Source organism: Nematostella vectensis, chromosome 2, assembly GCF_932526225.1.
Source record: "Nematostella vectensis chromosome 2, jaNemVect1.1, whole genome shotgun sequence".
Classification (NCBI taxonomy): domain Eukaryota; kingdom Metazoa; phylum Cnidaria; class Anthozoa; order Actiniaria; family Edwardsiidae; genus Nematostella; species Nematostella vectensis.
Genome location: NC_064035.1, coordinates 3,333,823 through 3,359,229, shown reverse-complemented (window position 1 = coordinate 3,359,229; position 25,407 = coordinate 3,333,823). Strand labels below are relative to the sequence as shown.

Here is a 25,407-nt window from a genome sequence, read left to right as displayed (position 1 = left end):
CTGACGCACTTTGTAATACCTGACGCACTTTGTAATAGCTGACGCACTTTGTTATACCTGACGCACTTTGTTATAGCTGACGCACTTTGTAATACCTGACACACTTTTTAATACCTGACGCACTTTGTTATAGCTGACGCACTTTGTAATACCTGGCACACTTTGTAATACCTGGCACACTTTGTAATACCTGACGCACTTTATAATACCTGGCACACTTTGTAATACCTGACGCACTTTGTAATACCTGACGCACTTTGTAATACCTGACGCACTTTGTAATAGCTGACGCACTTTGTAATACCTGACGCACTTTGTAATAGCTGACGCACTTTGTAATACCTGACGCACTTTGTTATACCTGACGCACTTTGTTATAGCTGACGCACTTTGTAATACCTGACGCACTTTGTAATACCTGTCCCACTTTGTAATACCTGACGCACTTTGTTATAGCTGGCACACTTTGTAATACCTGACGCACTTTGTAATACCTGACGCACTTTGTAATACCTGACGCACTTTGTAATACCTGACGCACTTCCTTATAGCTGACGCACTTTGTAATACCTGACGCACTTTGTTATAGCTGACGCACTTTGTAATACCTGACGCACTTTGTAATACCTGACGCACTTTGTTATAGCTGACGCACTTTGTAATACCTGACACACTTGTTAATACCTGACGCACTTTGTTATAGCTGACGCACTTTGTAATATTTGACACACTTTGTAATACCTGGCACACTTTGTAATACCTGACGCACTTTGTAATACCTGGCACACTTTGTAATACCTGACGCACTTTGTAATAGCTGACGCACTTTGTAATACCTGACGCACTTTGTTATACCTGACGCACTTCGTTATAGCTGACGCACTTTGTAATACCTGACGCACTTTGTAATACCTGTCCCACTTTGTAATACCTGACGCATTTTGTAATAGCTGACGCACTTTGTAATACCTGACGCACTTTGTTATACCTGACGCACTTCCTTATAGCTGACGCACTTTGTAATACCTGACGCACTTTGTAATACCTGACGCACTTTGTAATAGCTGACGCACTTTGTTATACCTGACGCACTTTGTTATAGCTGACGCACTTTGTAATACCTGACACACTTTTTAATACCTGACGCACTTTGTTATAGCTGACGCACTTTGTAATACCTGGCACACTTTGTAATACCTGGCACACTTTGTAATACCTGACGCACTTTATAATACCTGGCACACTTTGTAATACCTGACGCACTTTGTAATACCTGACGCACTTTGTAATACCTGACGCACTTTGTAATAGCTGACGCACTTTGTAATACCTGACGCACTTTGTAATAGCTGACGCACTTTGTAATACCTGACGCACTTTGTTATACCTGACGCACTTTGTTATAGCTGACGCACTTTGTAATACCTGACGCACTTTGTAATACCTGTCCCACTTTGTAATACCTGACGCACTTTGTTATAGCTGGCACACTTTGTAATACCTGACGCACTTTGTAATACCTGACGCACTTTGTAATACCTGACGCACTTTGTAATACCTGACGCACTTCCTTATAGCTGACGCACTTTGTAATACCTGACGCACTTTGTTATAGCTGACGCACTTTGTAATACCTGACGCACTTTGTAATACCTGACGCACTTTGTTATAGCTGACGCACTTTGTAATACCTGACACACTTGTTAATACCTGACGCACTTTGTTATAGCTGACGCACTTTGTAATATTTGACACACTTTGTAATACCTGGCACACTTTGTAATACCTGACGCACTTTGTAATACCTGGCACACTTTGTAATACCTGACGCACTTTGTAATAGCTGACGCACTTTGTAATACCTGACGCACTTTGTTATACCTGACGCACTTCGTTATAGCTGACGCACTTTGTAATACCTGACGCACTTTGTAATACCTGTCCCACTTTGTAATACCTGACGCATTTTGTAATAGCTGACGCACTTTGTAATACCTGACGCACTTTGTTATACCTGACGCACTTTGTAATACCTGGCACACTTTGTAATACCTGACGCACTTTGTAATACCTGACACACTTTTTAATACTTGACGCACTTTGTAATACCTGACGCACTTTGTAATACCTGGCACACTTTGTAATACCTGACGCACTTTGTAATACCTGACGCACTTTGTAATACCTGACGCACTTTGTAATACCTGACGCACTTTGTAATACCTGACGCACTTTGTAATAGCTGACGCACTTTGTAATACCTGACGCACTTTGTTATAGCTGACGCACTTTGTAATACCTGGCACACTTTGTAATACCTGGCACACTTTGTAATACCTGACGCACTTTATAATACCTGGCACACTTTGTAATACCTGACGCACTTTGTAATACCTGACGCACTTTGTAATATCTGACGCACTTTGTAATACCTGACACACTTTGTTATACCTGACGCACTTCGTTATAGTTGACTCACTTTGTAATACCTGACGCACTTTGTAATACCTGTCCCACTTTGTAATACCTGACGCACTTTGTTATAGCTGACGCACTTTGTAATACCTGGCACACTTTGTAATACCTGACGCACTTTGTTATAGCTGACACACTTTGTAATACCTGACGCACTTTGTAATACCTGACGCACTTTGTAATAGCTGACGCACTTTGTTATACCTGACGCACTTTGTTATAGCTGACGCACTTTGTAATACCTGACACACTTTTTAATACCTGACGCACTTTGTTATAGCTGACGCACTTTGTAATACCTGGCACACTTTGTAATACCTGGCACACTTTGTAATACCTGACGCACTTTATAATACCTGGCACACTTTGTAATACCTGACGCACTTTGTAATACCTGACGCACTTTATAATACCTGGCACACTTTGTAATACCTGACGCACTTTGTAATACCTGACGCACTTTGTAATATCTGACGCACTTTGTAATACCTGACGCACTTTGTTATACCTGACGCACTTTGTTATACCTGACGCACTTTGTTATAGCTGACGCACTTTGTAATACCTGACGCACTTTGTAATAGCTGACGCACTTTGTTATACCTGACGCACTTTGTTATAGCTGACGCACTTTGTAATACCTGACACACTTTTTAATACCTGACGCACTTTGTTATAGCTGACGCACTTTGTAATACCTGGCACACTTTTTAATACCTGGCACACTTTGTAATACCTGACGCACTTTGTAATACCTGGCACACTTTGTAATACCTGACGCACTTTGTAATACCTGACGCACTTTGTAATATCTGACGCACTTTGTAATACCTTTCGCACTTTGTTATACCTGTCGCACTTTGTAATACCTGACACACTTTTTAATACCTGACGCACTTTGTTATAGCTGACGCACTTTGTAATACCTGACGCACTTTGTAATACCTGGCACACTTTGTAATATCTGACGCACTTTGTTATAGCTGACGCACTTTGTAATACCTTTCGCACTTTGTTATACCTGTTGCACTTTGTAATACCTGACACACTTTTTAATACCTGACGCACTTTGTTATACCTGACGCACTTTGTAATAGCTGACGCACTTTGTTATACCTGACACACTTTGTTATAGCTAACGCACTTTGTAATTCTTGACTTTCTTTGTAATACCTGACGCACTTTGTAATACTTGACTTACTTTGTAATACCTGAAGAATTTTGTAATATGAGCTGACGCACTTTGTAACGAAAAAGCTGTCCTATTTTTTAAAGAAAATAAAAACCTTGTTTGCAAAGCTTGGTGATTTAAACATAACCTTATTAAAATCATCACGTGATAGAGAATATTTCAAAGCTTCGAGAAGGAAATTATTAACCGCGTATTTAAATTTCGCTACCTTAAGATTGGGAATTTGAGTACATCGCATTTCTTGTCTCGTATTTTGTCGTTTGTTTGTTTGGCATCCGTAACCTGGCTTCAAGAGGTTTTTGCACCACTCTACCAAATCTGAGAGGGGTGTATTAGTCTCCCCGATCTGGTCAGTGTCCCCCTCTCCCTTTGGAAAAAGAAAATATCTACCAAAAAGTACGTACGTGCTATATGCTCAAAAAGGATTTTTACTAAAAAGGGTCAACACATGAAAATTGCTACATGAGTTAGTAACGGTACTTAGCATTCAATAAGCCAACATTAAGCATGTGCGCCGTGCAAAATTTTCTCATGAGTTATCACATCTTCAGTCACGCTTTTTCTCTCCTTTTTATAAAGACTCCCTTTCTTGAAGCCCTGGTCAGCGGATGCATGTACAACTTGATTTTCAGTCCTAACAAACTAAAATTTAAGACCACATCTTTTCTATTGAACGTACATTCTCTCCTCGAGAAATTGTGCGAAAGAGCAATAAGTAGAGAAACACCGATGTTTATAATTTAAGTTTGTAATTAACCAATTATTTCAATCATTAAAAACCACTCTCTTGTAAAAAATGCCAAGGAGCAATTGTACTATATCCTAAATAAAAACTATGTGGGTTTAAGATGCACTAGCCATATGATAAGAAGAAGTCATCGTGATCTTTTTTCTCGAATGTTGTTATTGCCGTTTTGTGTCGCCTTTTGAGTACATTTTAATATCTTACCCCTATGTTTACAAACGCGCGAAATTAGAGCCGATGTGAAACTCACAGCTGTTGATGGGAGGTCTTCATAGCTGGCAGCCTCGAAACAGCAACCGAAATGCCTGCACTTATTGACACAGTGGTCATCAAACCATCTCATTATAATTTTTAATACTATAACAGCCAGCTATTTTAATAATGGGAAAAACCGACAGCGTGAAGTCACTGTTTGATGTGAAGATGGAACTCCAGCCGGAGGAAGAATCTTTCGCAAAGCCTAACCTCTTACACAAGAAACAGGAAAAGTCACACGACTTTAAACCGTATCTCATTCTCGCCACTAAAGTATGTTTGGTTGTTTTGCTCGTTGTGGTTGCATTTGTCGCTGGATATTTTGTGCGTAGGGTCGTCCGTGAGCCAGGGACTAAAGCAAGTGCTCCGAAGGGCGAACTTTATCCAACATCAACACCTACGCCTGACAATGCACCTTCGTACAACCAGGCGCTATTACTGGAAGCGCTTTCCCTTATCTCGCCAAAAAATATCGAAAACAACTTAAGGTAATGTGTTTGTAATCATTTATATCCTAGAATGACTCGAATAAATAATGTGTAATGGTTCCTTTTGAAAATTTCCTCTGAAACGTCTGCATAGCGCTGAACAGGGTTTATCTCCGCATGTTGGGATCAGACGTTGTTGTGTTACTACACTGATCGTTATCCTATTCCTTGAGCGTCTAATTTGTCTGCATACTAATAATTTTTTTTAAATCTTTGATTAAGCATGACCGTTATGAGACTTTTTGGTGTAAACGATAAAAAAATGACACAAATATATTAACATATTTGCACAACGCCAGTGCTTATTTTTCGAGGTTGCCCTCTGACATCGTCAGGGAAGCTGCGATGTCGTGAATCGATACAAAAACACAAGAAAATGCATCTTCCAAAAAATACAAGAAATGAAGGTTTAGGTGGAGAGAATGAAACCCCTTACAAGAGGAAGAGTGAATGGAATGAAAACTTCTTTAAACGCGAGATAAGGCAACTTTATACAAATTCTACCCTTAGTATCAGTCGTCATAGTCAAGGATCCATTTCAGATTTCACCCTTTGACCGCGAAAGTCACGTCGGGAAGTAGAGTCCTCTAGGTGTGCCCGCAAAGACCACTGGGTCCCTGAAAATCGCCTCTGTCACCGCTCGGCATTCGTTCGCCATAGCTTCGGGTGTTCGGTTATTAGAACCCCTGTCATCCTAGAATAAAAGATTTGACACCCCTCCACCTCCCACCACCACAAGTGGGGAAGGCGTGCGTGACTAAAACGGCTGGTAAGCAGACTACCTCCCATCACGAAAATACTACCATGTCTACCCTTGGGTCATCGTCATGGCGATGAGGATAAACAATTTAAATAATAAAGAAAAACATTTTTGTGTCTTTAGATATCTTACCTCCAGACCCCACATCGCAGCTTCAGCCAGAAACCTCGAACTCGCCGAGAATATCAGCGAAACATGGAAGAACCTCGGCTTCGGCTCGGTGAAAAAAGTCAAGTACAACGTCTTACTGTCGTTCCCAACAAAGAATAAAACTAACGGGGCCATGTTGCTGGACGGAAATGGCGATGTGAAATTCGAGACCGCCAAGCAGAACAAGCCAGTTGAGCCTTCAGAAGACTCTCCAGACGCGTACCCGCCTTACAGTGCGTATTCGCCTACTGGCGTGGAAACCGTGAGTAACGCAACCTTTGTAACGCAATCCAAATAAACGGTATTGTAGTATGGTGCAGTAACGAAATTAGTAAAAAAAACTATGGCGGTCAACATCCTTACCAGTTTTCGCGAGCTATTTGGTCAAGGAATGGGATAGATTTATCATTTATTGGTGGCCATGTTTCGTCTTTGTGATCGTGGTGTATTGTGGTTTTGAGGCGCTTTCATTTTCTTTTAATAGCTCCCGAGGCGAAAGTAGCGTTTATCCTACACGTTGCACAAGCAAAAGAGACTTACTTGGCAAGCACGAGCATTTTAATTTTTTTTTGTCTGCGAGCAGCGAGCATTTTCGGGAAAAAAAACGAGCTAATAAAAAAAAACTACTTCGCGCGCAATCGAGCGTGATCTAAACCTTGAGAAAGAGCTTAAAGATTCTGGAGGATCTTACGTCTTGGGTAAAGTTGGGTCAAGCATTGCCCTGCTTGCTTTAGTTACCTTAATATGAGTGCTGTATCACACGACCCATCAAATTATGATACTTACTTATAGTAGTAGAAAAAGTGAGTCAAATTAAAAGAAACCACGAGAACTCGAGAATTTGTCTTCTTTTTAAAACAAGCATTCGGGACTTTTCGGCCTTGGCAACGGCTTAATTCTGCGAGCATTTGAAAAATCGGGAGACTTTTCTTTCTTTGCAATCATTCATGCAAATAGTATATAATATTCAGGATCCAAAATACACTATTAACTTTCTGCAGGGTGAACTGGTCTTTGCGAACTATGGTAGCCCCGATGACTTTAGCTATCTCAAATCCAAGGGAATCAACGTTACGAATAAGATTGCAATCATCAAGTATGGAAAAGTCTTCAGAGGAGATAAGGTGAAATTACGAAAGATTGACCAGAAAAACGGAATACGCGTGATAATAGACATAATGTAACCTAAGAATTACCTACACAACAGGGCACAACTGTGAAAACGCGAATGTAATATTCACAACAGGGCACAACCGTGAAAACGCGTTACAAAGTGCGTCAAATTTTATCACAGGAGTCCTCAGCTCTTAATCAGCTAATTTTAGTTTTATGAAGTGCGCATCTATTAAATTAAATGCGACACTTACTGTAATGCGTAGTTGGATGAAAACACACAGATCACACCATAGCACTTATGTCACGTGCTTACTGGGTGCCTGTTGATTTAGGTTATACTGCAAGGCTACATACACCCACATATCACACCAAAACAGTTAGGTCACGTTTTCACTGCCTCCATGTCAGGTGAGAAGCTTACTGGGTCCCTATTGATTTAAAGGTTACTAATGCTGCAAAGGCTGGAGCAAAAGCAGCAATTTTATTTAACGACCCCAAGGATTTCGGACCAGTCCCTGACGACCAGCTCTATCCGAACGGTTGGTGGCTTCCGCGGACTGGGGTCGAGAGAGGATCGGTGCTTTTGGGCACAGGGGACCCACTTACACCCAGATATCCCGCGAAAGGTAAGCTCGTGGCCACTCTAGAACTGCAGTTTTGCACCAGTCTAGTCCCAGGCCTTCTTACCGGTCTTCTCTTCGGGTTTCCTGCGGTTGGTTAGAGTTGTGACGTCAAAGGAAATTAGCTCGTCCCAGACCCCACGCTTCTTCGCGGTCCATCTCCGAACATAGTAAAAAAGAACTCTTGGGACTTGTACCTCTGGTTTTGCACCTCTTATATTCAAACGAAATTATTTTACTTTTTCTTGAAGCTTTCACAGAGCCCACAACGTAAATCACCAAAGTTACAAGAAACACATTCCGCCTCGGTCTATTACGAGAGACCTGGGCGTGGCTGCCTCTGTCACTCGTGGTACATTCATGTTACCAACTTTATTATTTCACGGTTTTTTTTTTCAAGGTGCCTGGAGCGTAGTTATGACGTTAAAGTAGGACACGATTGAAATTTCGTGCCCAATTTATCTACAGTTCGCTTCATCATACATAAGCTTCCAGTTGCTCTTGTAAAATAAGAGACACACAATTGAACCAGCTTATTTGTTATTTCTACCTGCAGAGGGAGTTTATCGCGGTTTCTCATCCGATATCCCCCTACCCACTATTCCTGCTCACCCTATTTCTGCCGATGACGCCAAAGTGTTTCTCAGGTTAGTTACGCGCGTGATATCACGTGACACTTGATTTCAGGGCCGAACCTAGGAAAGGGGGGAACGGGGTGCGTTAGCACCTCCACCTTTGAGGGAAAGAACCAGACAAAATACCAGAAAAGGAGATGATCTTATTGTACTTATCAAATATTTTAAGTTGTGCCGCTGTGCGGCAAAGTCTAAGTTACTTTTTGTAAAGCTTATCTTATCCTGCAGTAAAATGTCTGGTCCCGACGCTCCAGACGATTGGCAGGGAGGTCTCAACATCACCTACAGACTGGGCCCAGGGTTTGTCCGCCCTTATGAAAATTGGTAAGATTACTCCTTTACCTATTAACACTGTTAACAGATCTAACCTTGCCTTGTAGACCCAAACCAGGGGCGGTGGGCGGGGGGGGGGGGGGGGGGGAACAGGTCTAACCTTGCCTTGTAGACCCAAACCAGGGGCGGTGGGCGGGGGTTACAGGTCTAACCTTGCCTTGTAGATCCAAACCAGGGGCGGTGGGCGGGGGTTACAGGTCTAACCTTGCCTTGTAGATCCAAACCAGGGGCGGTGGGCGGGGGTTACAGGTCTAACCTTGCCTTGTAGACCCAAACCAGGGGCGGTGGGCGGGGGGGGGGGGGGGGAACAGGTCTAACCTTGCCTTGTAGACCCAAACCAGGGGCGGTGGGCGGGGGTTACAGGTCTAACCTTGCCTTGTAGACCCAAACCAGGGGCGGTGGGCGGGGGGGGGGGGGGGGACAGGGGAGGCGCTGCCGACACACTTTCTGAGAGGATGTTTTTTTTACATGAACGCGCGGTTTTAAATTGTGTTACATGTATAAATCTATCGCTTGATAAAACCTCTCTAGTTACCAAGAACAGAAATGGAAGGGAAAAATGACAATTACAGAAAAGTAAAAGAAAAAAAAAGGTAGAGCCAATTGCCCGAGGATCGAACCTCCTCAGACAAATGAAACGAGAGAAAAAAATAGACCATACTTCCAGACATACGCTGAAACGCCGTATGGCAGCTAAAGCTTTACGGCTAAGCTGGAGACTTTGGCCCCAGCACCGCTATCTAGCGAACTGTGCAACACAAAGGAACCTGAGGTACCCGCGCATTAATGGGGAGGCAATAACCAGGATCCCAGGCCTGTCTTAATCGGTTACGCCACGCACAGCTCGCTGAGATGTAGACTAAAAAATATCGGGGTCTTTTTCACGCTTGTTTCTCTTGGGAATTAGCGTGTTGCCATAGTAGTGCGGTAATTTCGTCATCATGCACAGCACGCTGTGACCTAGGTATAATATATTGCCGCCTTTAGCAGTTTGTTCTGCTTTGCTCTGTCGCGCACGTGCATATCTTTCGTGTCGCCGCCTTTAGCCTTTTGTACTCCTGTGCTCAGTCGCGCCACGTGCATATCTTTCGTGCACAGAAACAAGAATAACCTGAACTATGTTGAGTTGTGCGCGATCTAAAGATGGCTCATGTGCTCATTTTATACATAAAGTGGAAAAATTAAAAAGTTCATATTCTAACTCAAGGGACTTTCTATTTATTATAAGTGTATAAAAGGTAGATATTAACAGAAAAACGGCAAAACACATTTTGAATGTATAAGGGAAAAAAGAAATGCCTTCGAAATGACCTTAGGAAAACGTCATTTCGCTTTACATTATTTTTTTTTCCGGACTTCCTATGTACATTTTGTAAACTTGCGTCCGCATCAAATCTCTTGAGACCCCTAAATTGGAGACAACTTGATTGTTGAGCCAGAAAAAAAAAACGATTTTTAGCCGACTTGGCGACGGAAATGGCAAGGGCCATTTTGATTTTGTAGTAGCCTGAGGGATCGATGGGCCATCCTGTGGCCGTAGCTAGAGCTGGTTGCTTACCAGAGAGTGGTCGAGCTTTGAGTGTTGTAGGACGAGCTTTGAGTGTTGTAGCATACGCCTAAAAATGTCGTCATGATAACTTAGATTTGTGTAACGGTCGAGTTTAGCTCCCGGTTCGATCGAAGGGCTCGACCTTTTGGGGAAAGGGGAGAAAAAAACAACAACGAAACCACACCACACGACGTCGGGACAGGACTAAATTTATTCCAAAACAATACAGGAATCACACAAATGTAGACAATATTGACATATTGACAAATATGGACATGATAACTATATACGGAAATGTGACACAGGCTACCCAAAATAAGAGAAATAAAAACACACAAGTACGTTTCACACTGTCCCACTTGCAATGATCAGAGGGCTGTTTTCCTGCTCTACTTATCATCTTCTGACCTGTTCTACAGGACAGTGAAAGTAGAAACGAACAATGACCACGTTTCAAAAGACATCTACAACGTCATAGCAGTTATCAAAGGCCGAGAGGAGCCTGGTAAGTACCACCCAGGTGCCACACAAGTAGCCCACAATCTTCATGTAGAAAATGCAATCAGAATAAAGACAATTCAGTGAAAACCTGTGGGTTACCAGGGGAGCAGATCTTACAAAGGAGTGAGACCTGGCCGAAAGAGAAGGCAGTTAACATACCTTTCTGTCTTATAACTATTCATATTCGGACTTGGCCGGGAGACAAGGCAGTTAACATACCTTTCTGTCTTATAACTATTCATATTCGGACTTGGCCGCGAGAGAAGGCAGTTAACATACCTTTCTGTCTTATATTCCAGACAGGCTGGTCCTACTCGGTAACCATAGAGACGCGTGGGTTTTCGGTGGCACGGACCCATCTAGTGGTACAGCTTGTATGCTGGAGATGAGCAGAATACTGGGCCACATGCTCCGCACAGGTGAGATATGCTACCAGCGACATGACGGAATTTCGAACAAGCTCATTTTATACCTAGGCGGGAAGGAATTTCAAATAAGCCAATTTCATATCAAGGCGGGATGGAATTTCAAATGAGCTTGTTTTACAGCAAGGCGGGACGGAATCTCAAATAAGCCTATTTCATATCAAGGCAAAGAATCCCTTTTTAATTACTTAGCGGTAAGCTGCAAACAACATATCATCAAATGGTGATGTTGATGATGTGGATTGTAATGATGATGTTGCTAATGTGGATTGTAATGATGATGTTGCTAATGTGGATTGTAATGATGATGTTGATGATGATTGATTCTTTTGTTAGGCTGGCGAACTCGTCGTAGCATTGTACTAGGGAGCTGGGGTGGGGAGGAGTTCGGTTTGATTGGATCGACTGAATGGGTGGAGGTGAGTAGCTTTGATGCAGCAAGTTATATGGCTCGATTACCAGGGGGGTGGGAGTAAGGAGGAATTCGGTTTGATTGAGGTGAGTTGTTTTGATGCAGCAAGTTCATTAGTTCGGTTATCCTGAGGGGAGGAGAGGGGGGAGAGGGGGGAGAGGGGAGGAGAGAGGAGGAGAGGGGAGGAGAGGGGAGGGGAGGAGAGGAGAGGGGAGGAGAGGGGAGGAGAAGGGAGGAGAGCGGTTTGATTGGATCGACTGAATGGTCGGAGGTCAGTAGTTTTGATTTAGCGAGTTATTTGGTTCGGTTACCCTGAGGGGAGGGGAGGGGAGGAGATCGGTTTGATTGGATCGACTTAGTGGGGGTAGGTGAGTGAGTAGTATTCCTACCTTCCCATGTTTGCTTTAGTTTTATTAGTACCCTTTAATCTCTATTTTACAACACAGGTCACCACTACCAGCCCTCCATTTAACCCTGCACATTCTCCCTTAAAACCACTATCCCCTCATAGGTTTTGTGGGTGCAAATACCCATTAATAACCAATAAGTAATAACTTGCGACTTGGAACTGAGCGTTGGGTCTAATTCATGCTTTCTATTGCTAATCAGAGCAAATCTGTTACAGGACAATCTTCACACGCTGTACCAGCGAGGCATCGCGTACATCAACGTGGATTCCCCAGTCAGAGGTATGTGCTTTATTTATCTTGCATGTCTTAATAGTTTTACTCTTTAACTACGGCGCGCGCTTCCTCTGCTACCATGGCAGTTTTAGGGAGTCAATACGGATTAAAGAACCTTTCCTGATTGACAAGAATTGCATTATAATCAACCAGACAAATGAATGCTTAAATGCACACAAAGGCATGACAGAAATTTCCAACTTATAAAACTCGTATCAATCACGACAGCATGCTTATTTGCTAACTTTCGTAAAACCTACCTTCTACGCGGGCACCTTACGACCAAAACAATAACCTTTTCAGGTAACTACACGTTCTTTGCATGGGCAAGTCCCCTTCTAAACCAAGTACTATATGAAGCTACAAAATTGGTAAGATTTCTTAACATAAGAAATTTTCTGATTTTCTAATTTTTTTAAACAATAAACCAATGGAATTTTGTCGATTTTTTTTTCTTTAATTACCTCCTACACTAGGTGCCGGATCCAGTAAACCAAAATGTATCTGTGTATTACAACTGGCTAAAACGATCACCAGGTGATGGAAATCAGCCAAGGTAGGAAGGGGCGTGGCCCAGCCTTGGGGGTCAGGCACTATCGTTTAGGGCTTCATGGCCTCTTTCATAAGGATGTGTTTTTCCAGGATTTATGGATTGGGCTCCGGAAGCGATTACGCGCCTTTCTACCTGCGTGCTGGACTCCCGGTAATGGATTTGAGATACATGTTCGATAAGGTATGCCCGTGTCTTAGCCTGTCATAGCCTGTCGTAGCCTGTCGTAGCCTGTCGTAGCCTGTCGTAGCCTGTCGTAGCCTGTCTTAGCCTGTCTTAGCCTGTCGTAGCCTGTCGAAGCCTGTCGTAGCCTGTCATAGCCTGTCATAGCCTGTCGTAGCCTGTCTTAGCCTGTCGTAGCCTGTCGTAGCCTGTCTTAGCCTGTCATAGCCTGTCGTAGCCTGTCGTAGCCTGTTGTAGCCTGTCGTAGCCTGTCTTAGCCTGTCGTAGCCTGTCGTAGCCTGTCGTAGCCTGTCGTAGCCTGTCGTAGCCTGTCGTAGCCTATCTTAGCCTGTCGTAGCCTGTCTTAGCCTGTCATAGCCTGTCTTAGCCTGTCGTAGCCTGTCGTAGCCTGTCTTAGCCTGTCATAGCCTGTCGCAGCCTGTCTTAGCCTGTCATAGCCTGTCTTAGCCTGTCATAGCCTGTCTTAGCCTGTCTTAGCCTGTCTTAGCCTGTCGTAGCCTGTCTTAGCCTGTCGTAGCCTGTCTTAGTCTGTTGTAGTGTATAGGTTCTAAGTCACGTGCCGACTCCCGGTAATGGATTTGAGGTACAGGTTCAATATGCCTAGGTCGCCCCCAGTCACTAGTATTCTTTTTCTTGCTTCCTGTGACGTTATTGTTTCCTATGGTTACCCTTTAAAATGGTTTTCTACTGATGAAATCATCTATTGTTGTTCAATATGCAACGGATGTGATGTTATCATTCTCTGCTACTACTGAAGAATAATCAAACAATTTTTTTTCTCGACAATAGTTCGAGAATAGCCCTACTGATCCACCTTCTTTTCTTCAAGCACTTCTCCCCAAAACGCCAACCAAAAACGGAGTAACCCTTCTTTAAAAAAATACTGTTTATAAGGTTTTTGTTTATATTTTGTTTCCCGGTGTAGAAAAAGTTCCACGGGGTATCATCGTACCCAACGTATCATTCGCTCCACGACACATTCAACTATGCAAAGAAGTTTTTGGACCCTCATTTCTACACACACATGACGATGGCGCGTATCTGGCTAGCTGTCGTGTACCAGCTGGCCGAGAAGCCTCTGTTGCCGTTACGTCTGCACGACTACCTGAGCGTGGTTAACGGCTCGGCGCTCGCACTACAAAAAAAGTATGGAACGCAATTGAAGAACAGAAATATATCTCTCGGTAAGCATTTTTTGTGGCTATTTTGTTAATGTCACACCAGGGTAAAGTGCAATTCACTTTTTTTCAATTCACAATTTTATCCCTTTATTTTCAGACTTTCTATTCCGATCTATTAACAATTTTGGCAATGGAGTAAAGGTTATGAACTCGATGATAAAGAACACCATATTGAATGAGTAAGTTCATTCAACGGGACGAGAATCAGGGGGAGACAGCTGATATTCGGAAATGTTTTGTTTTATCAAACATTGGAAGTCATGTGCCATGCAAAGTATGAGCACTGAATCGGCTTCCACGTACCCTTCGGCCTCAGTGAACCTCGGCCCCTGTGCGTTCGAAAAAAAAATCAAGCATCAAAAGAAACATTTCCGAATAACTCCAAATGAGAGCCTAATCCTCTTTTTCTTGTACACTCTCAATACTATTTACTATTTGGTGTAACTTGTGATTTCTTTTAACCAGCCTAAATCAATAGCCTAAATTCTTTTTTTTCTTGTACACTCTTAGTACTATTTACTATTTGGTGTAACTTGTGATTCCTTTTAACCAGCCTGAATCAATAGCCTAAATTCTTTTTTTCTTGTACACTCTCAGTACTATTTACTATTAGGTGTAACTTGTGATTCCTTTTAACCAGCCTGAATCAATAGCCTAAATTCTTCTTTTCTTGTACACTCTCAGTACTATTTACTATTTGGTGTAACTTGTGATTCCTTTTGACCAGCCTGAATCAATAGCCTGACTTCTTTGTTTCAGCACCCTAGCTCTGCGCATGCTGAATGACAGGCTGATGGGGGTGGAAAAAACCTTCCTTAATTTCGCCGGCCTCCCTAAACGTCCTCTTTATTGGTAAGGAGATAAAATCTTTGAAAAATATATATGGCTTCTTTTCCCTAAGGTTTCATCTACGTCCCCTCAGGCATAGCGTCTTCGCCCCCAGCCTCTACAACTCGTACGCAAGTGTTACGTTCCCAGGCCTCAGCGATGCGCTGACCGATGCGAGCAAGTCTGGAGACTGGGACCTAGTGCGTCGCCAAATCTCCGAGGTTGCCATAGCAATTGATTGGACTGCACAGTTTTTGGCGGAAAGTGTGTGATTACGGTTGTTCACAAATCTTATAAAAAATATCCATCCTTTGTCGTAAAGTAGAAGTGAAAAAGAGACATACAACTAGCTTAAAGCTTAAAAAAACATTTGTAGCTGCAAAACTTATGGTTTGCACTTGAATATTACAATACTTTCCGAAAGAAGAAGATATAGTAGTATCTATATATATTAGTGTAGTAGTATATAGAAGTATTTCCATATAGTATTTTCATTTCGCCTATTGCCCTATTGTACGTACCAATTAAATTATCTATCATTACTCTTAGAATGTACAGAATAATGGAAATAAACAAAAATATGTCATACCCCCTTTAATGCTAGTAATCAAGTTACTGCCATTCTCACTAACGCACAAAAAACACTGCATGTCTTACTATGAGTGTATTTCATTAGCAGTCAATGAAAACTTGTACATGACAATTACGCTAACAACATTTTTATCGGAGCTGGTCACTTACGACAGCTTAAAAACAATAGAAACGCTTTGTTGGTGGCTTTAAATTGTGGTCGTTATAGGAGCTGGTCGCTTACGAAGGCGGTCGCTCAGAGAGCTTCGACTTGACTTTGAAAACATTTATCTACTTTGCATGCGTCACCCAAGTTACATGATATTTGCTCTGGCCTTCGACACGGGATCCGCGTCTGGTTTCGGCCAGTTTCTATCTAGACAAAGGGAAGGTATTTTTTTAGTCCTGTAAGAGAGCTGCGATGCACATATTGTTGCTACTTGCCGTCCATGATACGGTTATCGGGGTAATTACATTTTTCAAAACTCGCGTTTCCTTTATTGTGTAGTGTCAGAAAATATCCATACCCCCATGGAGGGGGGTAGGAAGTATGACCAACCACCCCTCTGGAAAAAATAAATACAGTAACGGTAACTCTTGCTTACACTTGGCAAAAAAAAAACTTTCCGCTATACTGGCTCTCCTCGCGAACGATACGAAATCATCTACTTCACCGGCTGTTTTTAAAAAACGGCTGAAACTGGACTTATATTAGGAAATTAATATTCCTTATATTGACATTAGTTAGCAATTTTAAAAATTCGTACTTTACCATGTAATTTTCAGATTTTAGGTCTTTTCAGTACTGTGTTTGTAAAAATGGTATGTATTGTTAAAGCAGGGCCCACCTAGATACCAGCGTTAGCTGAATTGGCCACCCTGCAAAAATATTCAATTCAATTTCAATTCAATAATCTGGATGCCAAAGACTTTTACTTAGACAATTATTAGGAGTTCTGGTAGCAAATCCTTTGCCTTGCAGCAAGCCTAATTTCCTTTTATGGATACTGAAATAGACTAGCCAATCCTGGTAGGCGCTATCCTTTACCATGCAGCCAGCCTAATTTCCTATTTATTGATACTGAAATAGACTAGCCAAAATCATTTTTTTTAAAGATTTATTGAAATTAAATATGATACAAATATATGATATAAATATTAGAATATAGAGAATCTGAAATACATTTTGATAAAATTTATAAAATCATTTTAACTAAGCTATTTTATCCAAGCTATTCAAGGATCTTTCATAAAATTACGGACGAAGATCTTGATTCATTAATTCTCTTGATACATTAATTCTGGTTATTTTTTATAAGTAGCCTATCGGGCGAAATTCGATAGGAACTCTGGTAAGTACTCTCGTGCCGCTGATATCCTCGGGGAGTACTATATCGGGCAAGCTTCGTTCGATGTTCGGTTGTATGTACTTTTGGGAAATGGAATCTTCGGGGAGTACTAGACACGTATATCGGGAAAGCTTCGTTCGATGTTCGGTTGTACGATACTTTTTGGCAATGAGATCTTCGGGGGGTACTAGACACGTATATCGGGAAAGCTTCGTTCGATGTTCGGTTGTATGTACTTTTGGGCAATGGAATCTTCGGGGAGTGCTAGACACGTATATGGGGAAAGCTTCGTTCGATGTTCGGTTGTACGTACTTTTGGGCAATGAGATCTTCGAGGATTACTAGACACGTATATCGGGAAAGCTTCGATCGATGTTCGGTTGTAAGTACTTTTGGGCAATGGAATCTTCGGGGAGTACTAGACACGTATATCGGGAAAACTTCGTGCGATGTCCGGTTGTATGTACTTTTTGGCAATGAGATCTTCGGGGAGTACTAGACACGTATATCGGGAAAGCTTCGTTCGATGTTCGGTTGTATGTACTTTTTGGCAATGAGATCTTCGGGGAGTACTAGACACGTATATCGGGAAAGCTTAGTTCGATGTTCGGTTGTATGTACTTTTTGGCAATGGAATCTTCGGGGAGTACTAGACACGTATATCGGGCAAGCTTCGTTCGATGTTCGGTTGTACGTACTTTTTGGTCTTCGGGGAGAACTAGACACGTATATCGGGCAAGCTTCGTTCGATGTTCGGTTGTATGTACTTTTTGGCAATGAGATCTTCGGGGAGTACTAGACACGTATATCGGGAAAGCTTAGTTCGATGTTCGGTTGTATGTACTTTTTGGCAATGGAATCTTCGGGGAGTACTAGACACGTATATCGGGAAAGCTTCGTTCGATGTTCGGTTGTATGTACTTTTTGGTCTTCGGGGAGAACTAGACACGTATATCGGGCAAGCTTCGTTCGATGTTCGGTTGTATGTACTTTTTGGCAATGAGATCTTCGGGAAGTACTAGACACGTATATCGGGCAAGCTTCGTTCGATGTTCGGTTGTATGTACTTTTGGGCAATGAGATCTTCGGGGAGTACTAGACACGTATATCGGGAAAGCTTCGATCGATGTTCGGTTGTAAGTACTTTTGGGCAATGGAATCTTCGGGAGTACTAGACACGTATATCGGGAAAACTTCGTTCGATGCTAGATACATTTTGCACTGATATCTCGGCCTGTTTCGATTACTTTTCCTTGGTCACTGACTTTTCCGGGCGGTACTGAGATTCCTATCGGATAAAGCTCGGCTGATGTTTGGTTACGAACTGTCAGTCACTGAAATGTTCGTGGCGTGGGATATCACGGCGGGTATAGGGTTGATAACGTTTACGAACGATTGATAAGTGCAGACTATAAGGACGAGAATTCCGACCAGCATTAGACCCCAGGCGGCGACTTGCTTCAGGTCGGGGCGAGAGGGGTGTAGCCGGACACGCAGGTAGAAGGCAGGCGGGAGGATATAGATGGTGAGTGTGGTGCCGATAGCTCCCACGAAGCCCCACACCATGGCGACCTAAATGAACAAGATAGATAAGATAATCCTTTTCAAGATCTATATTGACCCCGAGACCCCGAAATGTACTCCCTATTATTAAGATCGAACGGATCACCCTATCCATAATTTAGTACTAAGAACTCAATGCAAATTTTCACAAGTTAATTTTAAACAAATAACAAGGGGAAAAGTATGACAATGCAAAAACCCACCCCTCCCCTGTTGTTTATACTGGGGAAAAAATAAAGACATCAGTTTACAGGATACTTGTTAAATATCTTATTGAAGTGATAAAAATAGGTCGGTACAATATAAATGTCATTTTTGGAATGAAGGGTCGAATGGTGCTTTTATAAACGTCTTGCGCACGTTTGTGTGAAAACTAGAATGTGTGAAATATACTACACTAAAACCTTTAATTTCATGTTTACTATTTGTCAGTAGGGTAGAATGTTAGTAGGGTAGACTCCTCTGCAAGTTATATTGTCAAATTTAGACACACGAAGCTATGGCTATCATAACGGCCTACCTGTGGAATATAGTACGCCAGAACGTAGCTGAAGAAGACCAGGAACACTGTCTCCGCAAGCCAGATAATACGAGACGGCCCAGATAGAGTATCATTAGAAATGAGAAACATGGTACGGGAGACAGAGTCTGTCGCAAGGATCGGTGCGTGCTCTTTCCAGATCAACTGTCGGGAGTTAACAAAGGACGATGTAAGAACATTTTGGCCTCTAATTTTCCTGACAGCCTTTTCTTAAGGGTAAGAAGTTAGAAGCCATTTTAAAAGGGGAAGTTGATACGAAATTAAATACAAAAAAGCTGATATGGTAGTGAACAAGAATATCAATTCACGCACCATCAAAATATTGAATAGCATGTTAAGCCCCGTGCAAACTGCGCCAGGACCTACCAGCATGGTTGGAGAGTTCTTGCTCGACTGACCACAAGACAAAGATAATGTCGGAAAGCTTATTTCCCATTTTGACATTTCCTTTGTCCTATAGTCAGTCAAGCGAAACTTCGCCAGCAATGATGGCAGGTGCTGCCGCAATTTGCACAGGGCTTTAGGTATACCACGCTCTAAACCTATCAGACTCCTTAGGGTTGATTTGCATGCATCGATTTGTCGGATCAATTTAGTGATCGTTTACTTCTTCTCTGCCTTACAAACATATTTTTTTCTTCTTACAGGCTACAGCAAAAGCTTGCTAACGCAGCTTATAAACAGTTTAATCGATAAACATCCTGAAAAGTCGGTGTATGTGAACCAACATTCATTCATAGTGCAAGCCGTCAGTTACCCTGTTGATGACGTCACGGCATGGGAATATAAGAAGAGGAAAGCTGAGTAACAGCGTCAGAGCAAGGGCACACCGGCCAATAGTCAACACTACGTTATCATGAGGATAGTTCTTGGTTATGTCCTGATCGACATATTTACGAAACTGAAACAAAAACATATGTAAGATGATACTGAAGGTGGACGGATGGACGGACAGGGACGAGCTTCAAAGCATGATCACATTAGCATAAAGGAGGCTATATCTATACAGTAGCATGGCCAATCAATTTTGGTAAGGGTTTGTTGGCAAGGGTTCCATACTGGGGTATCACATCTACCTTTTCTGATCAGATAACTCAGCACTAGCACTGAGTGGTGCATGCCTACCTGCATAAATCCAAAAAAGCTGACCACCACATTCAGACAATAGGTTATCGCCATAGCAGAGTACAGAATGATTCTTTTGTTTTGTCTTGTTTGATATCGTAGCTCACTGTGCATAGGCAGAATGTTGAAGTGACAAGCAAATGTCAGGCCCGTTATTGAGACTGATGTTAGAAAACCACCCAAGTCTTTTGGCCACCATTTGACAGGGTTGTCTGGACGAGTAATCCTTCCGCCAATGTGGGACTCCACTGATTGGTGCACTATCCCTCCAGCGAGAAACATTACACAAAAGACACTACAAAGAAAAAAAAAACTTTTTATTCACAATGTCAATAACTCCACCTATAATCAACCCTCATTTAAATGAATATGAGAGTTGACAAGATTTCCATTTTTTCTAGTTTTTACTTTGTTGCCATCAAATGGTCTTTGAGAGTTGATGAGAGTGGGTAATGTTTTTATCAAATGATCATTTAATTTCATCACCGATTCTGTTATTACATGTTAAACTTCACTTATTTTGTGAAAACTGCAGACCTTTGTAAATACTCTCATATGCCTTATTCACTTTAGCATTATTTTAAGGTGATAGCCCTCATGCTGAACTTAAACAAGTTCAAAGTGAATGAGAGTTGCCGAGAGTTGATGAGTGTACCTGAGAGTAAAAGGTTAAATGCACATGAGCAGATGAGAGCTCTCATCAACTCTCATGTCCTTTTAATTGAAGCTTTATAGCCTATTTCTATATTGTTTTCACGAAATTCACTTTTGATGTTATTTAACAAAGACCTTGAATTTTAATGAAGCAGCAGAACTAACCTGAGGAAAGAGGTGAACTTCAGAGCACTCATACTTTTAAGTAACGTGAATGGAAATATAACAAGGACAGGAATTGTAAGAACCACAATCTTCTTCGCCCAAAATGAGTTTGGACCGCACATGAGGAAAAACAATGGTTGTAACTGAAGAAAGAAAGGTGCAAGTAAATGTTAGAGATAACGTATTTGTAACAGGAAAAGATTCAAGAATTCGAACACTTTAAGGGGACCAAAGCAAATGTTCATGGAAGGAGGACAATATACACACAGTTACTCCTTTATATTTTCAGCAAAATCAAAATGGACCTGCCTTTGGAATCAACAAAGATGGTGAAATAGCCATCCCATTTCACAACGAGGGAGGTGTGTATCTTAAAGCGGCATTTGCACCAGATTACTTCTGGTTGGTTACATAACATCTCCAAGCACCTAGGCTCCTCGAAGCCATTAATTTTAACAGAAAAGGCGAAAAATGTTAAAAAAATTGTACAAGCAGTGTGTCTATTCGACGTTTCTTCAAGGATGTGACTAATAATGTATAGCAGGTGGCCTGTTGTGTGGATTCTAATAGATTCTTTCGAGGTTTCCATCAGCCTGACAGATAGATTCTTTTATCTTTTGAGGTTTCAGTCAGCCTGGAGTAAACTGGTGTGACACCCTCTAAAAGTGTTTAAACAATAACTTTTTAGCAGCTTACCTGGTCAGTAATAAGAATCCAGTAAGCAACAGAACACAGAAACAAAGTGACTATCAGTACCAGCTGAGTCAGAACCTAAAGAAAAAAAAAATGGACAAACAGATATGTAGTGCACCGCTACATACATATATAAATGACAACCATGGCTTGGGATTAGAATCTTTGATCTCACTACAGAGCAATCTTTGTGTGGTTAAGCAGAAGTGGAGGTGGAAGGAGGGCAAAACCACCATAAAACAAAAACAGAGGGCATTACATTAATTCCCTGTCACCCCTAAATCCTGTCCTGAATACACCCTTATCAAAGGATGAGCCAAATGAAGCTGGAAAGAATAATGTAATGGTGTAGGCTGGAAGATGTGGAAAATGGAAAGTCATAAAGGTGAGGTGTTTAACATAAAATCTCATTAACACTCAACAATTTTAATTCTAAAATCTTGATCTGCTTCTGATACAGTTTACTAACTAGGCAAACAAGGCATAGGCCCATGTAATTAACAGCCTTTCAATGCATAGTGTATAATCATTGAGTATAAATTTATAATAATATTCCGATTCAAAATCTAAAAAAAGGGTTACCTCTCCTTTGTATCCAAATGCAATTCGTCCCACGTCCTCCACATTCTTGATGCGTCCTTGACAATACTTCTTACTGTTGATTATGAGAAACCCTCCATGTGTTGATGCCATTAGCACAAATATTAATACCAGTGAGCTCATAACAAAACCACCTTGTTGAAAGGCAAATGGCAAAGACAACACCCCTCCACCAATCATTGTGGATACTAGAGTAAAGATGGATGAGAGTATAGTGCCATGACGCTCATGGTGTTCAGCTTTAATTGGTGTACTAGAGTTTATAAGAGGTGTGGATTCTGATATTGTAGTGATGGGACTAGTTTCTCCCATATCAGTCTGTGAACATGAGAGAGTTTCTGTGCTTGCTTGTTCTCCATTGCTTGTTACTTTAAGTAGATGGTCATCAGACCTGAAAAGAAAATAATCCAAAGTATTTTTTTTTGTCATGCCATAAAGCTATAATTCTTAAATGACCCTAACAAATCACTTTTAAGAATCAAATTTCCTTCAAAAAATTACACAGATGACATTAAAATCGTTCCTTTGAATTTGAAGTTATGATTAGATTTTTTTAGAATAACTTATCCAAACCTCATTTTTGTCGGTGGCCAAGCACACCTTCTTATAAAAAAGGGTATTTTACAAATATTGCAACCTCAAGAATTAATAGCAAGACCATGATCGAAATCCTTTGACAACATATTAATAATTTTCCTGGCTTGTTTCTAGTACATAGTTAATCTATTGTAGCCTGTTCAGCTCTTTTAATGTGCAACATATCAAAACTAATACAAATAGGGCTAGATGGGGCCAGAAATGACCATACTCGAAGCTTTCTCAAGGGAGTTATGATGAGAATCTTTTGAGAGTTTAAGGGTTCCCAAGAACAAAAAACTGAAATTTATTGAAAATATTTGTAAATCACTGCTCCAATTTTCGTAGGATATTAAAACATGTTTTAAAAATCCTATCACTTTTTCGTGCCATAGCCAAGAGTTGTATCTCGTTGTATCTTTGAGATGATTTACACTCTATGATATAAGTTGTACGGGTGACGCAGGCAAGTTGCATACAACTAAATTGAATTAGACAACTTGATTTAGCTGTATGTGGCTTGTCTGAACCACCCATTGAACTCACAAATTTTCTGCTATCGATTATTAACGATGTCTATCGACATCGATTATCGGTTCTATAGGTTGAACAGGCCGGACATTGTCCAGAATGGTATTAAGCACTGCAGACAAATTGACTACCTAACTATCCAGGATCCTGCAGGATCATTTTTTTAAATCCTAATTTCTGTAGACTTAGGTTAGTAAATGGTATAAAACAAACTGAACATAAAAATCCGTGAAACCGAGATGTTACCAGCATAAAAACGACAATGAAAACGACAATAAATGATAGAAATATTCAGCAGAAAGAACCAGAAGCTCTATTTAACCAAAACGAAAACGATTCCAATTAAAATAGAATAGAAATACAGCACAATAACCACGGCCAAGGAAACGATACTGAATGAAAAACCACAAGCAATGAGTGAACCATGTTTTAAAACTTACATTTTTGTTAAAAACTCGACGCTCGTCTAAATACTGTAACTTCTACAGTTGGATGGGTATAATAATTGAAAACCTAGCCAAGACTCTTGCTAAAATGATAAAAGTCCAGGTAAAATAAACATGCGTAACTGCTATTGCGACACTGCCACACAGTTACTCAAACTAACAGTCAATCACATGAACCGGATTGCAAAAGCGATAAAGCGATTCGATTCGTCAAATAAACCGGAAAAGAAGTTTCCATTTCCGGTCATCCCCAGTCTTTCTCTGCAGCTTTTAGGAGCTAGGAAAGAGAACGTTGGGAATCGTTGAATGTTATGGTGCACAAAAAGGCCGCAGTTTTTATTATGGCTTCTTTACGGACTCTTCCATTTACGTACATATTTGCCTTCGAAGGTTTCATGATTTAACTATGCCCGGTAGTTTTTCTTTCATAATAATAATAATAATAATACTCGCACATGGACACAAAATAATTACAGTGATTGGTATTAATCGACGCGGCAGACTTTCTGTGCCCTGTGATTAAAAGCCGGTCTTTTGGGGGAAAATTACACATTTAATTAGCCTTTATTAACGAAGCCAGAGAATAAAATTAACCGCATATAAGTTAATCCAAACACTGTAACTGAACTGACATAAGTGTAACGTCTGTTTGAAAAAATGTCTGAAATCCTAAACTCTGAGCTTCACAGAGAGGCCATACGCATACATCTAAGCCACAAGGACGACGGAGAGGGTGTAAGTAAAGATGCTGCACCCGCCGCGGAATGCAAGCTGATTTACGAGCGAGTCGAACATATTAAACCAGGGAATACAGCAAGGCTTCTGATCAAAACCAGCACACCAGATCTGCTATACCTCGACCTACAGGTGCTGGGCCCCGTGAAGCAGCCGGTACCCCTGTGTTACACGTGTATAGATGAATGTGTACATGCGGTGGAGTTTAGCGCAAATCAGCCCGGGGAGTACACTCTCACGGGGAACTGGGATCGGAGGAGTATCGCTGGGCTACCATTGACTGTATCCGTTACGAAAGCACAGTGACATGTTATGTCAAACGTGCAATAGTCTAAGTTATCCATAGTTGTGCAGTTTGAGGTGGATCAGTACGCAGCTCTTACAAGCTGCAATTTCATTGGGCAAATGAACAATATCCGCACCTCGACACAAAGAATGAGAAGAATAGAGACAAAAGAACTCCTTGTAGAACAAAGATAATAGGAGACAAAGCAGCTGCGTACTTACTCGTTTGAGGTTGCATACCTTACCAGACAGGGGAGTATGGTGGCCAAAAAGTTAAAGGCAAAATAAAGAACTCGCGGTAACAAAATCTATTTGGTGGAAATGGTCCATCGTATAACAATGTAAATGATGTCAGCGAAAAGTGAACTTATAGACCTACAGGGCTTCCTGTTTATTTAGTTTTTTTTTGTTATACGTACTTGCTTAAGTTGTGTGGTTTTGGTTTATATCTGGTTATAGGGTACGTACCAAAAGTCAAACATATATATACTCT

At 41.4% G+C, this 25,407-nt stretch overlaps 2 protein-coding genes across 2 annotated transcripts; one reads left to right on the top strand and one right to left on the bottom strand.

The window, feature by feature from the left end:
- The first annotated feature begins 4,665 nt into the window (after positions 1-4,665).
- On the top strand, positions 4,666-15,679 carry LOC5514767 (N-acetylated-alpha-linked acidic dipeptidase 2-like). The gene is made up of 17 exons (XM_048721059.1): positions 4,666-5,155; positions 6,039-6,327; positions 7,067-7,189; positions 7,624-7,807; positions 8,358-8,448; positions 8,665-8,760; positions 10,738-10,823; positions 11,119-11,238; positions 11,581-11,663; positions 12,282-12,345; positions 12,643-12,710; positions 12,816-12,895; positions 12,982-13,072; positions 13,998-14,256; positions 14,351-14,432; positions 15,013-15,105; positions 15,176-15,679. The coding sequence occupies exons 1-17, from the start codon at positions 4,794-4,796 to the stop codon at positions 15,351-15,353; spliced, it is 2,349 nt and encodes a 782-aa protein (XP_048577016.1). The 5' UTR covers positions 4,666-4,793; the 3' UTR covers positions 15,354-15,679.
- Positions 15,680-16,752: 1,073 nt separating this feature from the next.
- On the bottom strand, positions 16,753-24,069 carry LOC5514779 (probable sodium-coupled neutral amino acid transporter 6). The gene is made up of 8 exons (XM_032384465.2): positions 23,889-24,069; positions 22,324-22,732; positions 21,745-21,819; positions 21,049-21,191; positions 20,230-20,524; positions 19,862-20,005; positions 19,084-19,248; positions 16,753-18,572 (listed from the first exon to the last, which is right to left on the bottom strand). Coding segments are annotated over exons 1-8 (1,488 nt in total). The 5' UTR covers positions 23,891-24,069; the 3' UTR covers positions 16,753-18,317.
- Between the last annotated feature and the right edge of the window lie 1,338 nt (positions 24,070-25,407).

Coding starts and splice junctions, on each gene's coding strand:
- LOC5514767 (XM_048721059.1), top strand. CDS start 4,794: ATGGGAAAAACCGACAGCGTGAAGTCACTGTTTGATGTGAAGATGGAA. Junction 8,449..8,664: donor GACGCCAAAGTGTTTCTCAG/GTTAGTTACGCG, acceptor CTTATCCTGCAG/TAAAATGTCTGGTCCCGACG. Junction 13,073..13,997: donor TGAGATACATGTTCGATAAG/GTATGCCCGTGT, acceptor TTCCCGGTGTAG/AAAAAGTTCCACGGGGTATC.
- LOC5514779 (XM_032384465.2), bottom strand. Junction 19,249..19,861: donor GCCGTGACGTCATCAACAGG/GTAACTGACGGC, acceptor AACTCCCGACAG/TTGATCTGGAAAGAGCACGC. Junction 18,573..19,083: donor TGGCGTACTATATTCCACAG/GTAGGCCGTTAT, acceptor TTGTTCATTTAG/GTCGCCATGGTGTGGGGCTT.